Source organism: Hydra viridissima, unplaced genomic scaffold, assembly GCF_058129835.1.
Source record: "Hydra viridissima isolate aposymbiotic clone 2 unplaced genomic scaffold, HvirCarnegie_v1 scaffold_15, whole genome shotgun sequence".
NCBI classification, from domain to species: domain Eukaryota; kingdom Metazoa; phylum Cnidaria; class Hydrozoa; order Anthoathecata; family Hydridae; genus Hydra; species Hydra viridissima.
Genome location: NW_028324314.1, coordinates 8410662 through 8427845, shown reverse-complemented (window position 1 = coordinate 8427845; position 17184 = coordinate 8410662). Strand labels below are relative to the sequence as shown.

Sequence of the window (17184 nt, the reverse complement as noted above, 5' to 3'; positions counted from 1 at the left end):
AGCTCATGAACATAAATCAGTCATTTAAGTTTATACATTAAGATACTTTTCAAAAGGAGTAACTGAGTAAAGTTAAAAAGATATAAGTTTAAATTTAGCAAAATAAACTTTCAAAGGAAGTTTGACCGACGCAGTGGAATAAAATTCCGAATACTAGTTTTGCAAGACTTTTATGCTGATAAAATACGATATCAATGTTAACTTTTTAATAATGTTGCTGATAACTTTATTGTTAAATTGATGAACGTGACATCTCTGCCATTGATTTGACATTTACTTTATTAGTTGAGAATGTCTAACGCATGAACAACTAACTTTTAAGTACACTAATGAAGTTGACACTTTTCAATATATCTAAGGAAAAAAAGTTTGTTTATAAGAATTGCAGATATTCTGGCATGAAACTATCAGGGTTCTCGTAACATTCCATCAATAGGTCATTACAGGAGGGGGTAAGTGGTTGCAACATTCTTTTATTGTAAAGTTTCTTTTTTCATAAAAACTCAATTTTTATGTGCACAGTTTTCAGGTTGCCAAACAATATGTAATTGTGAAACTCACATGAATCAAAATTAAAATACAGACATTTATTTCAGCTGAGCAAACGAATGCAAACTTGTTCTTTAATTCGGGGTATTTAAAGATTTCTTTCTAGTTTCATTTAGTCAGTTCGCTTTATTGAGAACGCTAGTACCTAGCAAAAAAATAAAATGTTGCGATTTGTATTTTTAGTGACTGTCATGGTGATCACTGTCGAAGCATGGAATCGGGCAATGGAAAGTGAGTGTAGTCGTTTCAGATTAAAAGTGTTCGTTTCATAATCTAAGTACTCATATGGAAAAGCATAAATATATATGCGTTTGATTTCAGACCCTAAACTGTATCAGGGAGATATTCAGCTTTCACCAGCAGAAGAATTTCGGATGCAAAACAAAATGAGCCCATTTGGATCGATCAAAGATAAAAGATGGACAAACAAAATAGTTCCATACGTAATCGACAACACAATTGGTTTGTAAAATCTATATTATTTTGTAACAAGAATTTTGTGTGTATATATATATATATATATATATATATATATATATATATATATATATATTAAATGTATGTATGTATGTATGTATGTATGTATGTATGTATGTATGTATGTATGTATGTATGTATGTATGTATGTATGTATGTATGTATGTATGTATGTATGTATGTATGTATGTATGTATGTATGTATGTATGTATGTATGTATGTATGTATGTATGTATGTATGTATGTATGTATGTATGTATGTATGTATGTATGTATGTATGTATGTATGTATGTATATGTCTTTATATTTATATAAACAGACCAAAAAACCCGTCAAGCTATTAACGACGCTATCGCTGACTATCACACTTATACTTGTTTGAGATTTGTTCCAAGAATTAGCCAACCAAATTACATTAGATTTACAAAGGGAAACGGGTTTGTAAACTTTTTTGTTCATTTCTTTTTTTTTTTAAGAGTCAGAAATGTCATTGATTTTCATCTCATTTTAACTTTTCAAATTTTTTAGTACTAATGTGTAACAAAATCTTTTTTCAGATGTAATTCACCCGTGGGAATGAGTGGCGGTGTGAACGTTGTTTCACTCGGTGAAAATTGTGGAGATAAAGGAACTGCTTTGCACGAAATTGGCCACAGTATCGGTAAGTATTAGTAAGAAAAATATAAACGTAACTACAGTTAAAAAAAGTCAAAATCTTTCATAGCTATTACGCGCTTGTAATTAAAATATTCCTTATCGCCAAAAATCTGAATTCTGTTTAGGATTACATCATGAACAATCACGTCCAGATAGAGGAAGATTCGTTAGAATTAATTTAAACAACATAGATCCAAGTAAGTTTAAACTCCAATTGTTGTGTTAAGCAGTTTTCATTCACTTTTTAGTTAAAATAGTTTAAACTCCATTTTAACTAAAAAAGCTTAAACTCCAATTAACCTTTTGTGAGTTTGTGTGAAAGAAGTGTGGGAATAGGTGAGCAAGTGTGAGGAATCTTAAATGATGCATGTGGGAAAGGGTAAAAGAAGGTTTCGGGGGTGTGGGTTAAATGGAATGAGTACAAAGGTTGGAGTTAATATTAAGGATCTGGGGACTATTTGGTTATTTTAGTTGGAACGGCAAGAATTATTAGTTGTTCTTCCTCAGTAAATTACAACTGCAATGGTTCTCAATATAGTGTTCTTCTTAACATGTAATGGCGGTTAACACTTTTTATTGATTGTTGAATTCAATAATAAATAAAAAGTGTTAACCGCCATAGCTTGTTAAAAAGAAAATTATATTGAGAACCATTGGAGTTACATGTGCCGTCATAATATGTTGATAAATTAAAACAACATTTTTTAATCCTAGATTCTGTGTATGTATACTCAATTGTTTTTATAAATTTCATCTCTTCTGCTTTTCTAGCTCTTCTTTAAACAAATCACTCTTTCTACTTTTTGTCAAAAACGTCAGAGCTTTTAATGGCTTTTCTTTAATAAATTTTCTTCTCCCTTCTGTTTTATTTTAAAAATTAGTATTTCTTTTTAATTTTAAAAACCAAGTGAATGGAGTAAAGAGATAACTAGACCAACAAATCGCCAATTTAAGTGAATCTTCAAAATACGATTAACAAAAAGTAATGCATGAGAAACCTAGAAAGCTAAAGTTTGATGATTTAAGATATCACCGTACTCTTGTAAAGTTATTAGATTTTAAAGTATTTTTTTTTATTACAGAGTATAATGCAGCTTTTAACTTCGACATTGCCAAAGATGTAGATTCTTTAAACACAGAGTACGATCTCCGTTCAATGATGCATTACAGGTACTCTAAAAATTCCTCTTTTTTTTCATGCAAACACGTTTCAGTCTAAAAACCAAACAAAAATTTTTTTTTTTAAGTTCCGAAGCATTCGCAAAGCCAGGCCTGCAAACCATTACGACAGTGGATCCTAAAAATATGAAATACATCGAAACATTTAACCAAATTATAGGCTTTAGTGTTATTGATGTTCAGCAAATTAGACTGATGTACAACTGTCCAGCAGGTGCGCATTTTGCAGATAAATTAACATTTAAATATTAAAATTCATTGAATTTTGAAAATTTTATTTACACCGGTTTTATAATTATTTACAGGGGGACCACTTCCAAACAACTGCATCAATATAGAGAAGGAAGCAGACTGTAATTATTGGAAGGGTCAAGGACTTTGTAACTCAAACAAAGCGTTCATGAACATGAAATGTCGTAAAGTCTGTGATGTCTGTTAAAAACAACTTTTAATGGCTGAACTTGAAATGAGAAATTTTAATTTGCTTACTAGTATGTATGTGGATACGATTTGTAGTGTAATCAGATTTTCATGAAAAGTGACCACGGAACTATTTTCTTATTTTCTCTTTGTTATTGGTTATATTACTATGGACTAAAAATTACAGAAAGTGTGATTTAATGTAATCTACTTTGTAATAACTTACTTTCTAAAACTTAAAACTTGAGTTACACTACGCTGTTTCATAAAGTTTATTATTACGCATGTTATGAGACGTAGCATTTTACTATAAACAACAGGACCTGCAGAAGCTTTGTAAGCTGAAACTATTTCAGCCAACGAAGCAAAAAAGAGATTGAAGCATTATTTGCACAGTGATGTTCTAATATTCCTTACAACTTTGAATAATTGAAAAAAAAACTAACATTAAAAATTTTCTTTTCGTTATAGCAGAAAAAACTTTTTCTATCGCGTTTTAACTTTTCACAAGATTTTTTTGAAATCTGTTATTCAAAGCTGAACCTTTTAAGAAATTCATAGATGAAAAACACTATAAGTCAATTTTAGTCGGTTGTACGACTCATATTATTCAATATTAAGGCCAACCATATGAGTTTATCTGCGAAAATAAAAAAAAAAAAAAAAAAAAATTAAAGAATAGTTTTCATTTTTATCGTTTCTATATTACTTCCACCGATCATGTTTCAAAAATATGAAATTTCTTTTTTAATTCTGTTTTAGTTAATTTTAATGTTGTTTCGTAAAAACCTTTCGATTCTCTGAACTTTATGCTTTTTTGATATACAACAGCAAATTTAATATCATTTTTCATATTGTGTTTTCTTATTGTTAGTTTGCTTTGTTTGGGGTTTGGTTGTTTAAACTTGGATTGTTGGATTGCCCTCAGACGCGGTAAATAAATTATTAAATAATAATTATATAATTATTGTAAAAAATTTAATGATCCAGCAAGGATCTCAGTGAATGTTGGTTGGTTGCAATCAAAACCTAAAACGTTAATGAATTTTGAAGCAATGTTACGCAATTGTTAGCTTAACTGTTACGTAAAAATACAAGATTGTTTTAAATACTACTGTCCGTCAAGTATACATCCAGATGAATGGGATTTGAACGCACGACATTAGAGTAACTTTGATGATGCTGTTTTTCCTTCACAAACAAAGAAGACACTTTATATCGTATCTTCTGCAGCACTGTATGGCTTCTTCTTCAAATTCCTTCTTTTAATCTTTTTAACTTGAACCTTCGATAAAAAAATGTAAACGATAAAAACAAGAACAAGCAACACATACAATCTTAGTGAGCCTAAAATATAATTCGAAAAAACTAACAGATTCCTGATCCGATGGAACATCGTATGAAGGCATCCAGGCACTCATCATACCATCTTCAGCACCAGTAATGAAATACTAAATAAAAATAAACAGGAAGTAGATTTATTAGTTAAATAAACAGGAAGTAGATACGGTGGTTTGACCTAACAAAGTCTTATGCTTTAAGAAAGTCTTAATTTAAGAAATGAAAAATTTCGTATATATAAAATAAACATTTGGAGAAAGTAACTTAGTTATTTTAACTAGACATCTAGTTAGTTAGTACTTTGTTAGGTCACACCATGCTAATTGAGATAATTAACAAAAGCAAATGAATTTTTTCTTTGAAAACATTTTTGTAAAAAATGTGATAAATGTATAAAGAGTTCTATCTTTATAAAAACTTAAATACGCATTTAAAATGTAGATTTCTGACGAACCTGCTTTGTGTAAACAATACAGCGGACAATAGAAGAATGGCCCTCTTGCAAAACTTGAAACGGTTCGATGACGTCTACATTGACGTGAAAGATCTCAACTTGTCCGCTGTAAAACATAATCTTCCATTTTACAACAGGTACTTAGTCTATCATTAATAAAAATTTGGAAAAAAGTTACCTACCATTGTGTGCCTCCCACCAGAAACAACCGTTGTGATAGTTCGTGATAAAAACAGTCTATGATGTACTCTATTGATTTCTAAACATTTCAAGAATAATAAAGATGGTTATAAACATATTTTTTATATCGCTTTTTTTTAAATGTGTTATATAGAATATTGAAGTGAAATTGTAAAAACAGGTTGCACATTATTTTTCGAACAGAATTTTTTAAACAGAAATTTACAGTTTTTTTTCGCAAATCGCCGATTGACGTCATTAACTTTGCCTGAAAGAGAAAGAAAAATATAAACTTTTTTTAATTCTCTAATAAAACAAAAATACAATAAAATAAACCCCAAGAGTAAACAAAAAATTCATAACAGCATTTAAATGTTTTTAGTGTTTTTAGCTCACTCCTTGTGTATAATAATTTTTAAAAAACATCTTTACATACATCCATGTATTTCCAAATCTGCAATGTTTCAATGTGAGTCAAGACATACACAAACTCTGATGATGTACCAAAAAAACCAAATGTGCACTAAATGGTGCAAAATTAATTATAACTAAATCTAATTTTTAACAGTAATTATAAATTTGTGATGAAATTTATGTAGAAATTTGATAGAGAACTTCATCCAAAACATCAATACAATGAACCTTTTTTTTAATACCATGAGTTTTTAGGTAAAAAGAAGTCCTAAAACACATGCTTTTTAATACCTCAGTGCGGATTTAACTTCTTATCATCTGAAAACACTATTTTTTAAATAATCCAAAAACATGTTTCAAGCTCAAAATTTGTGGAATTTAAAACTCCAACATAGTAATTTTACATATAAATATAATAGTATATAATGATGTAATAGTATGCCTTAAAAAATGTCCTTCACATAGTATATTTCATTTGAAAATTACGCAGGAAAAGCCACAGATGTCCAATTTACACATTTTTTCATTTTCATCATTTTTAGGTGCTTACCCATTTCTTATGACAATATACAAGTGAAAAAATGCAACAATAACAGGCACAAATATCTGTGTCTAAAACTGTTTAAAGCTTTAAACTTTGACTGAAGTCTTTAAACACAAAATTCCATTTTTCTCAAGAATAGAAAAAGTGGACAACTGTTGATCTTCCTATATAGCCTTCTTTTAGGTTAGTGTTTTACATTAAATAGCAATGCTAAAAGTGCTGATATTTGCAATCCTGGTGTAGATGTCTCCAGTGTAGGTGGAGGTATAGATAATGATAATACCAAAGCTATGTAAAAATTGGATAATAAATTTTAGTGCTAAAATAATCTTTTATTTCATATTTTAAATGCAAAGGTTTATGAATAATCTTTGAAATGAAATGATTTTTAAAAAAAACTCTTTTGCACTCAATACACTTATTTACTTTTTTTAAAAAGATTCGAAATTTTTGGACTTTGATGGGTTATATAATGGTTGTAATATATAATATAACTATATTGGTCATTATATAATATTAGATAATGAACAATGAAATTGTAGAGGAAAATTCTGAGTTGTACACATTCAGCTAACAGCTCATGTAAAATTTTTTCAATTCTGCTATCTAGCTGCAAAAATCAAAAATATAAAATCTTTAATTACTACATGATGACATCATTGCTGCTACTGTACAGTTGTGTTATCAACATTTTAGACAGCATTTGATGACTTATAACTAAAAGCAGGTAAACTATATGTTAAAGATATTTAATTTTTTTCAAACAAAAAAAATAAAACAAATATATAATGCACTTAATAAGATTCTATTAAGCAATTTATTTTGATCTTCGACATTCAATTGAACAATTTTGTCAGCTTAATTATCTTGGAATAAATGATAATTTGTTTACTTTTTAAAAGCATATTCAATTATGAAGCATAGAAATTCTGACTGATGCTATCATACTGAGCCAAAATCATAAAATTTATTTGCTTCAAATCTTTTTAACTTAAAACAACAGAATATGGAGTTAATTTTTTCTGATCAGATCTTTTAGTTATAATACCACAAGGACTTTGGTACATGCAGCCGCCTTTGCTTTGAATACTTTGGCACTAGATTGCTTACCAAGTGTAAAAGAAATTTAGCAACATCATGACAGATTAAATGTTAATATAATTGAACATAAATTTTAAATTTTATGATGATTAGATTGCTTTGAAGCATGCAGTTGTAATAATTCTAGTTAACAAAACCTTAAGCTGCACAGAACAACTCTAAATAAAAAGGTTTTGTCTGGATTGAGCAGTTGACAGTAGATCAATTTATAGAATACAAACCATAACCTTCTTCTGATGCTTCCCTACCTTTTGATGTTCCACTGCTGCTACAACGAGTCTGTGTCACATCGGCTTTGACCATTTTTGGCCCCAATGACAATCACATTCAACCAATCAAACTTTCTCCAATTTAGAGAGCAGTGATATTCATTTGAACAGCATATACAGCTCCAATCAGCCAGAGTGTAAGGTAGTCACTTAATTATCTTCTAGAGGGTGTTCGTTTTCAACTATGCAATTGGTGTTTGAAATTTTTCAGGCAATTTGTAAACCAAGATATCTGAACTACTCAAATGGTTTAATAACAAATTGACTTTTAAAGCTCAGCAATATTTTTGTTCTTATCTCTATATCTATCAGTAACATTTACTACAAACATTAATCTTTGAATGCCTAATTTAGGAATTATCTTACATGAGGTTTGTTTAACAAAATTAAAACTTTTCTTCTTTCAAATTAACATTTAAACGACACTGACTTGAGAATAGCCAGAAAGAAAATTGACCTAAATCATAGGTATAATAATTCTGATAATTCTCATCAAAAATACTTCCGAGATCATAAATAAATCATATAAATAACTACTTCATACCAATAATCATTCTATTGACAGTTACAGATTATTTTGACCATATTAAATAAACCTTCATTGTAAGAGGTTGGAAATGTTATGCTACATGTTTCACATTCTTGAATATGTTTTTTTTAAACTTCTATTTCAATATATAAAAATCTAAACTATTATAATAAAAATAACTACTAACTTTAAATTAAATTGAAATGTCTTACCACAGATGATTCTGTATTAAGTGTCTGGGTCAATGAATCTTCTTCATCATATGTTGTTAGATCCAAAATATTAACTAAGCCATCCTTAATCCAAAGTAAACACTTATAATATCATCAGCAATCATTAAACAATTTTAAAAATTTGAAACATCTTTTGATGATAAATTGTATAAATAAAAACAAGGAATGTTCATACCGTGGAACCAACACCAACCACCTTTGGATTACTTGGATGGAAAAGAATCTAAACAAAAAAATGTTGAAATATCTAAAGTCATTTAAAAATGAATTTAGCAAAACAAATATAAAATAAAAGAAATGTCCACATGAGTGATGAACTCATTTGGATACTTCTTAGAAATACAAAATCTAATTTTCCTCAAGACTTTGTGTTCTAGAAGCTATTTACTTAGAGGGAGATTGTAAGAAACCGTCTCTGACCTTAGTTATATCATCAGAATGAATATCTTTAAAAACAGCAAGTTTTTTGGGAATTCTTTCTTCAGAGTTTCTTATGTCCCTAATAAAATAAATTTATATGCTAAATAAAATATCTTATAAAATTTAAAAAAAAAATTTTTCATTTCCTTGATATTCTTCCATTGCAACTTGGCACGTTTTGCATGAATTAAAACTTGAAGAGTTGTGTTCTAATATTGAATAATATCCTTAATTTGAATTGGAAATTTAAATTTAATGGTGGATTAAATCTAAAACAATAAAATTTTCATTTCAATTGCATTCAAACAATAAAATTTCATGAACTTCAATTATTTATTGATTTTCATGAACTTCAATTAAATGTTTAAAAAAATTTTAACAATTGTATGTGTAACACTTCATACCATATTTCCACCATAGCTTCTTCTGATTCTTCATCTTTCTCAGTTCCTGCAACCAAAAGTGCTCCATCACAACTTATTCCAAGAGCAGAGTAACCAACCTCTGAATGACCTTATAATAAATTTACATATGCATGCATACATAAATACCATACCATACCATACCATACCATAACATAACATAACATAACATAACATACATATACATACATAAATAAACATAATGATTAACATCATTACTTATAATTGAACTTTCTTTGTCAGCTTTAGCAATATTCCAGGAGCTAAAAAAATTTTATCAAAATACTTGAAATTTCTTGTGAAAGCTGAGAAAGTTATCAAATTTATTGAAACTTCAAAAAACAGAAAGTAATAAATTATTACTCTGTAAATGGAAGGATATTATGTCAAGTGACTAAAAAAAATTAACAAGTTACAACTCTAGTAGATCCAGTCATAATACCGAAGAGTACCATCCAGTGATGCAGACCATATAATATTAGGATTTTTTATATCAAATTGTATAGATGAAATAGTAGATGTATGTCCTAAATCAATGACCAAATACAAGAATTGCATAAAATATTATGTTAATTATTTTTTATCAAAAATCAAATCTATTTAATGTGTATATATATATGTGTGTGTGTGTGTATGTATGTGTAAAATATTTGTTTGACTCAATATATCATTGGCATAGGATAAGGAGGTGGAGGGTGATAAGCCTCATATTAAATCAAAATGAGGGTTCACTACTACCCCTTCCCTTCAAATCAGCTTAGCTTAGACATTCCCCCCGATGATGACAACTATGACTTTCCTATGCCACTGAGTAATATCATGAATAGTATTTTACAGTATTTTGTAAACCTGTAAGTAATTTTAACATTTAAAAATATGAGGGGATATTAATGTTATACAGCATATTAAAAAATAATTCATACAGCAGTTTTAAGATACTATGGGAAGAAAGTCACAATGCACCTCAGCTGATTGATTAGTAATTCAATGACTTAAAAACACTGAAAACCACAAAAAGTTGTGGAACCTAGAGGTTGAAAAAGAAAAACAACTTACCAAGAAGATAAACTAATTATTCATGAAGCTAAAAGGATCTGTTTATCTCCAGCAACGCCATTTAGAGTTAAATATAACCTCATGTACGATTAGAGCTGAAGAGTTATTATTTTCAAGATCACCTAGAAGTGTACCTTTATTTAAAAAATGACACGTAAAAGCCAGAAAAGAGTTGTGTCATAAATATTCTGCATGGACAAATAAGAAATATGGGCTTAGTTTTATGAACTGATGGTAAGCAGTTATGCAGACCACCAAATAAAGAGTTTGAACCACACTAAAAAAAACAGTAAAAATTGGTGGTGGAAGCATTGTGGGGTGGGGATGTTTCTTACCATCTGGTATTGGTCCTATTTATTTATTAACAGACACTATGACAGCTGACATTTATGTTAATATACTTCAAGAAATAATGCTTCCATATACTGAAGATAACATGTAATTGCTTTGGATGTTTCAACAAGATAACGATCCAAAACATACAGCTTCTATTGGAAAGAGATGGTTCTGAAATAATGGTATAATATGATTGGATTTGCCAGCACAATCAGATTTAAATCCAATAGAAAATTTATGGAAAAGATGCGGTAGCAAAACTCTTTAATAAACTGAAGCTTGAAAAATTGAATGAATTTAATGAGTATGAATCTTTATAAGCAAAGCTTTATCAACAAAAAGGTAAAGGAACCTTTGATTCTATTTAATACTCTAAACTCACTTTAGAGAAAGTAAAAGATTCACAAGTACAGCAACTTTGTTTCCTACCTTTTGCTTGGTCACAAAAGCTCTTAATGATTTTTGCAATCATTTGCTTGAATTTTTAAGTTTAAGAATGCTCATCTACTGTGAAAACAACAAAATAATAAACTTTCATTTTTTTCCTTGTGTTTACATTTTTAAAAAATTTTCTTTTCACATTTTTTCTTTTGTTCCCCATGTGAGGTTAGTTTTTATTGAAATTATTACAGAGCAGTCTGCATTACGGAGCATGAAAGTTAACATTAAAATTAAATATAAATTTAGTAAAGCAAAGAGACAGAAAACAAATTAAATACACTTTTAAGAAAGAGGTTTTGTATAAAAAGTAACAACCTTGCTGAGAAAAGTTTTTTAACCAAGTTTTATTCAATCAGTCATGAAATTTACAAAAATTTTCTTCAACTAAAAGTGCTTATAACTTTGAAAATGAAAATATAGTTGTAAAACATACCATGTAAAATGCCTTCACTGCAAAATGTCTCAACGTTGTATAACTTAATGTCATGTGTGGAAGATACTAAAAAATAATAGCAATTAGTAAAATTTAATTCTTAATTTTAATTTACTTCTACTTAACTGGTACAGGAGAGTAAGCATAAAAGATAAAACTAAAATCACACAAAATGTATTAGAAAAAATTATCTCTTTCATTTTTTACTAAGGGAAAAATATTAAAACTCTTTCAGAAAATAGTTAGTTGGATTGCAAAGCCTTTATAGATTGATGTTTTGGGTGTTATTGATGATGATGATGATGATGATGATGATGATGATGATGATGATGATGATGATGATGATGATGATGATGATGATGATGATGATGATGACAATAAAAAATAATAAATAATGATGATAAAAAATAACAATAATAATAATAATAAATAATAGTGATAATAATAAATAATAATAGCAACAACAACAACAATACCAAGAATTATAATAGTGGCTTTTCAGTAATTTTATGGTTTTATAGTATTTAAGTTATCGGAACATCAATTTGTATTTTAAAATTTCCTGTATTTTTCCTGTATTATGTGAAGTGCACTTATCCGAAAAATTACTGCATTAAACTTTACACCCTTCAATAAAACATTGCCAAATTTTTGAATGTTTTGAATTTTTAAAATTTAGAAATTTTAAAATGGGTGATAACTTCACTAAATCCAGAGGTTGGTAACATAATCTGCGGACCACACTAGAAGAGAAAGAGTTACTAAAGTGGAAGTTTTATTAATTGAACCTTTTATTTGACATAATTAATCATAATTTTTTTTACAAAACCAACAATTATAATAACTTATACAACCATTCAATCTAACTTAAAACATACAAATTTATAGTACATATACTGACCAGCAACTGCAAGACGTCCCTCAGCATTTCTAGTATTGAAAAAATAAGGTATAGTTTTCAGGATTTTAGTTATTTTTCTTTTACTAAAAATATATAACAGCTTTATTCCGGCATAACTATTCAAGTACAAATAGTTTTATCTGAAATATAAATTAAAGAATAGTTTCTCACTCAATATCTTAACTTAAAAATTTTTCTTATATTTGTATTTTATATTAATGAAAGAAAACATTAACGAGGAAGAAAATGTGTGTGCCTAACTTCAGATAATTCATATTGTGATATCAGAATGAGCTCAAAGAAAGTAAGAGGACCTGCAAAGGTCCTCTAAGGTTTTAAATAAAACATTTGGAAGATTTGCTACCAACTTAAAAATAGCTAATTTAATACAAGAGTAATAAATAATTATTTAATGGACAGAAAATTGATTCTATCAATTTTGACAAAGGTCAATAGTGACTTGCAGAAACTGTGAATAGAGTTAATCCAAACCTCCCTCTGATAAAAGACAAACTATTAAAAAATATAATATCCAGAATATTTTAAAAAGTATTATCTGCTGAGAGAATTTAATGTACAAACTATAAATCCAGTATAAGCTGGCTGGAAAAGAAAATATAAAATTATACCAAGCATGAAGATTTGAAGTTAGAGATGCTACTGCAGTTGTAATAGCAACAGCTACTTTATTTGACTATGAAATAGAAACTGACTATGAACTAGAAACTAAGAAAAGAAATCTCAGATAAAAACTGAATTTAAGGTATTTTATGAATACAATTTTGTAAAGTACATTTTTTCCTGGAAATTATCTGACACAATTGAAAATGGTATATGAAGTAAAAGCTCAAAATAAATCTATGATGACTTAAAAAAACTTGAAGCTTTTTTTTTTTTCTGATTTGGTTGTTCAACATCCTGGACTAGAGAAAAAAACACCAAACTTTCAAGACAAAACATTCATCAACAATTGAAAAGGAGTCAGTCAGAGAATATTGGGTCTTAAGTTTGGTGCAAATGAACGATTTATTTACAATTGGTCATCAAATAAAAAAAATGAATATTAAATAAAGAAAACATGAAAAGACTACCAAATTACACAATTGATCAACAAATAAAAGCAAAGAAAAGAAGTATAAAACATGGTGATATATAGAACTATAAATATGATATATAAAAGTAAATGCCTAACAGGCATGTTATCACCTGTTAACTCAGGCATATTATCAACTGCAAAAATGTTTTTGTATGCTACACAAACATCAAAGAAGCATGCTCAGAAAGTGATTGCTCTCTAGGAAAAGAGATATTTCTGAATAAGTTAATAGTGAGGATAGACATATCTGACCATGCTATGTCATTTTTTCGTACTTCCAAGGCTATAACAATTGATGTTAATGAGTATTTAGAAAAAAACTTCTTTCATTTAAGTATCATGGTGACTTTAATTATTTATTTCAGCCAGATTTAGCATGTTCTCATTACTCTAAAGATTCTCCTAATTGGATGGAAAGAATCCCAACAACTGTGTCCCAAGCACAATAAATTAAGAATCTTTGGGGACTTTTAAGTGCAAAAGGTTTTCTGTCACTTTTGAAAGATGTCAGAAAAAAATGGAGTTTATTGCAGATTATGGAGTTTATTCATGTTAAAAATAAATGATTTTTATTCAAAAATAAATCCTTTATTTATAAAAAAAATATTAGAGTTTTTCTTTTTTTCAATAACTTATGTATCACCTATTAAAGGCTCTAATGGTGAACAAGTACCTTGCTAATTAATGTATGAATTTAAATTGTTTCCATAAAATCAGATATAGAAATATGTGAATCCCAATATTATATATGGTCTGAGTATGGACTAGTGTAAATTTTATGAGTATTGTGTTAGAATAACTAAAGGTTACTTTTCTATCAAGTATGCAAATAAGAAACCTTGTCCAGTCTGCCATGTATGGTGGCTAACTCTTACTTTAAGAATAATGATGGTTATACAAAAACTAAGAAAACTATACATGATTTGAACTGCATCACAAATTACATAATCCAGATTTACTGTTCTATTTGGTTTGCTCTAATTCTTTTTTTGCCTTAGGATAACTCTTAAGTTAAGAAAACTTTTTGTATGCTATGCTGCTAGATGATGAGAAAGTCCAGGGAAAAGAAGATAAGACTATCCAGGGAACTTAATCCAGATTTCAAGTCCAAAATTAAAGCTAAAGTATTTATGGCCTAGAACTTCAGAACTGATATTTAAAATGACTTAGTTGAGGTTTCTTCAATCCATATAAATAGTTGTAAAACTCATCTCTAAAAAGGTTTATAACAGGTTTAACAGAAAAAATTTTATTCATGCTAAAAACCTGATAAGAACAGAAAATAATAGAAATGCAACTAAATTAGACTATTGTATATTTTCTTCAGAATAATTTTACAAACATATCTGAATAGTTTTAGTACTGTTTTAGGGTAGGACATACTTTAACAACTGTATTAAAAATATTTAATTTTGCTGAGTGATACACACACACACATACTCTTTAAAGCTCTGATATAAAAGGCTGAGGTCGACAGATTATTCATTTGAGCTATTACTTCCATCTGTTTACCTTCTTTCAATTCTTCCCCAATTTACTTTCAAAAATATAAATTAAAACACAAGATCGCACCTCTCGAGGATTTAACATAGCTATCAATCATAAAAAAATACTTACTGGTTAGTCTGTAATGCAAAGTTAAGAACATATGCAGGTTCATCGGAAAGTGAAATGGCACAAGAACGAGCTAACTTCATTCTTGAGAATGTCATCTTGAAAAGACAGCATTAAATGAAGGGAGTAAGTTTATTCAAAAAATTATTTGACTGTGCTGTACTTCACAAAGGTGATACAAAAAGAAAACCAAAAGCAAGTATTGTGTTAAATGTGTTTATAACATTTGGTTAGTTCACATTTGCTTTCCACGTGTGCCTTGAATATTTTTCCGCTAAGATGTTTACGTGCCCGAACGTTTGAGCCGTTAAGCAACAATTTCAGTTCATGTTCGTTCCATTTAAAACAAAAAGCTAAAGCGTCAGCGTTTAGTTGCTGTTCACAACGACGTCTTTTTTATGGAGATAAGGCTGATTACAACTGCCAGTAAAGCTTGTTTTTTATTTTTAGTCATAACGCCGATTATATCAAAAGCTTTCTCACCGATTACGAGAAACGTAGTGCCAAGGACACAAGCCCCACTTACAACTTCGCAATCTTCAACTTGTTACTAGTGCGTGAAATCTTGAAATCTTCTACCAGAACAATATGCCTGTGTTTTACTCTTTTTGGTTCAAATACGTTCCATAATAAAAACCGGTGAGACCATTTATACTTGAGCCTAAAGGAAGATCAAGTAAAGCGATATAGAAAACAAGAATACAAAACATATGATTAAAAGTGACGTAAGGAAAAAATAAATAAGAGACTAAAATAATAAACGGGACTTGTGGTTTATGAACACTGACAGAAGGTATAAATAAGTGTACTTTGTGGCTTATCGGTAATTTTACGGTTTTATAGTATTTAAGTTATCGGAACATCAATTTGCATTTAAAGTGAACTTATCCGAAAATTTACTGCATTAAACTTTATACCCTTCAAAAAAAAATTGCCAAATTGTTGAATGTTTCGGTATTTAGAAATTTTAAAATGGGTGATAACTTCACTAAATCCAGAGGTTGGTAACTTATAATCTGCGGAACACACTAGAAGAGAAAGAGTTACTAAAGTGGAAGTTCCATTACTTGAACCTTTCATTTGACATAATTAATCATAATTTTTTTTGCTTCAAAAACAAGAACTTAGAAAAAAACAGAATAAAATAAGAAAGAAATAAAGAAACTATTTATTCGTTCAACTTATGACGAACTACAAAAGTTTAAAGCACTACCATCAAATATATGAAAGTAAACTATTAGATAAAAGCTGCTAAAATCCCTATTTCGCATCTAACCAAAGCACATTACAGAAGTATTTCGTTGAAAAGTTATTCCGAGACCCGGCAACAAAACAGTAATCCATGATTTTTAAAAGGGATGATCCTAGATGATCCAGTTACTTATTAACGTATTACCTGGAATATGTGGAATTACCACTGTGAACTGAAGTTGTTGTAAAAAATGAGCATCGGCGTTTGGTTTTTCTTTAAAAAACAAATATTAACAAATAAAATACCAATCTTTTAAAATTTTCTGAGCATTATTTTAAAAAAAAACTTATGCGTTTAACAAAATTTTAATGAAGCAAATTTTTTGAAGTGTCTTCAAAACATTCACAATTTCTAAAAACTTATAAAAAAAAAATCTAAAATGGCTGCAGTGACTGCAACCTCCACATATAAAAAAAAATATCTAAATGGCTGCAGTGACTGCAACCTCCACATATAAAAAAAAATATCTAAATGGCTGCAGTGACTGCAACCTCCACATATTAAAAAAAAAATATCTAAATGGCTGCAGTGACTGCAACCTCCACATGTAACAAAAAAAATATCTAAATGGCTGCAGTGACTGCAACCTCCACATATAACAAAAAAAATATCTAAATGGCTGCAGTGACTGCAACCTCCACATATAACAAAAAAGAAACATCGAATTTTCTTTCGATTTATTTTCTAATCAAGTAAATAAATGTGCAACTAAAAATATATTTCATTTTTTTACAAGTTTTTAACAACTTTAACCAGCACCTGAAACAATTTTAATAGAATTCTTTGTGCTGCTGCAACAAGATGATCCAGTTATTTTTTCGGAACAGCGGACTGGTTGTTCCGAAACTACTATTTCCCTATTGA

The 17184-nt window shown here is 28.8% G+C and overlaps 2 protein-coding genes across 3 annotated transcripts; one reads left to right on the top strand and one right to left on the bottom strand.

The window, feature by feature from the left end:
- The first annotated feature begins 642 nt into the window (after positions 1–642).
- On the top strand, positions 643–3417 carry LOC145193145 (hatching enzyme 1.2-like). Its single transcript, XM_090073013.1, has 8 exons — positions 643–780; positions 871–1011; positions 1348–1465; positions 1586–1689; positions 1811–1882; positions 2768–2855; positions 2933–3078; positions 3170–3417. Exons 1-8 carry the CDS (start codon positions 711–713, stop codon positions 3301–3303), a joined length of 873 nt encoding a protein of 290 aa, XP_089929139.1. The 5' UTR covers positions 643–710; the 3' UTR covers positions 3304–3417.
- Positions 3418–4321: 904 nt separating this feature from the next.
- LOC145193143 (WD repeat-containing protein 89-like) lies at positions 4322–15381 on the bottom strand. Of its 2 annotated transcripts, none has more exons than XM_090073011.1 (15): positions 15072–15381; positions 12359–12387; positions 11458–11523; positions 9634–9718; positions 9411–9454; positions 9174–9282; positions 8770–8848; positions 8525–8572; positions 8329–8412; positions 5696–5782; positions 5486–5527; positions 5262–5338; positions 5080–5185; positions 4658–4735; positions 4322–4569 (listed from the first exon to the last, which is right to left on the bottom strand). In XM_090073011.1, exons 1-15 carry the CDS (start codon positions 15164–15166, stop codon positions 4498–4500), a joined length of 1101 nt encoding a protein of 366 aa, XP_089929137.1. In that variant the 5' UTR covers positions 15167–15381; the 3' UTR covers positions 4322–4497. The 2 variants fall into 2 exon arrangements, with proteins under 2 accessions (XP_089929137.1, XP_089929138.1); XM_090073012.1 differs by having other exon boundaries at positions 9608–9718; positions 15072–15353.
- Between the last annotated feature and the right edge of the window lie 1803 nt (positions 15382–17184).

Bases quoted from the DNA above. Each gene is read 5' to 3' on its own strand.
- LOC145193145 (XM_090073013.1), top strand. From the start codon at position 711: ATGTTGCGATTTGTATTTTTAGTGACTGTCATGGTGATCACTGTCGAA. The intron at 1,012-1,347 runs GTTTGTAAAATC...TTATATAAACAG, and splicing joins CGTAATCGACAACACAATTG to ACCAAAAAACCCGTCAAGCT. The intron at 2,856-2,932 runs GTACTCTAAAAA...TTTTTTTTTAAG, and splicing joins CGTTCAATGATGCATTACAG to TTCCGAAGCATTCGCAAAGC.
- LOC145193143 (XM_090073011.1), bottom strand. From the start codon at position 15,166: ATGACATTCTCAAGAATGAAGTTAGCTCGTTCTTGTGCCATTTCACTT. The intron at 12,388-15,071 runs GTAAGTATTTTT...TTTCAATACTAG, and splicing joins TTTGCATTACAGACTAACCA to AAATGCTGAGGGACGTCTTG. The intron at 8,413-8,524 runs GTATGAACATTC...CTTTGGATTAAG, and splicing joins TGGTTGGTGTTGGTTCCACG to GATGGCTTAGTTAATATTTT.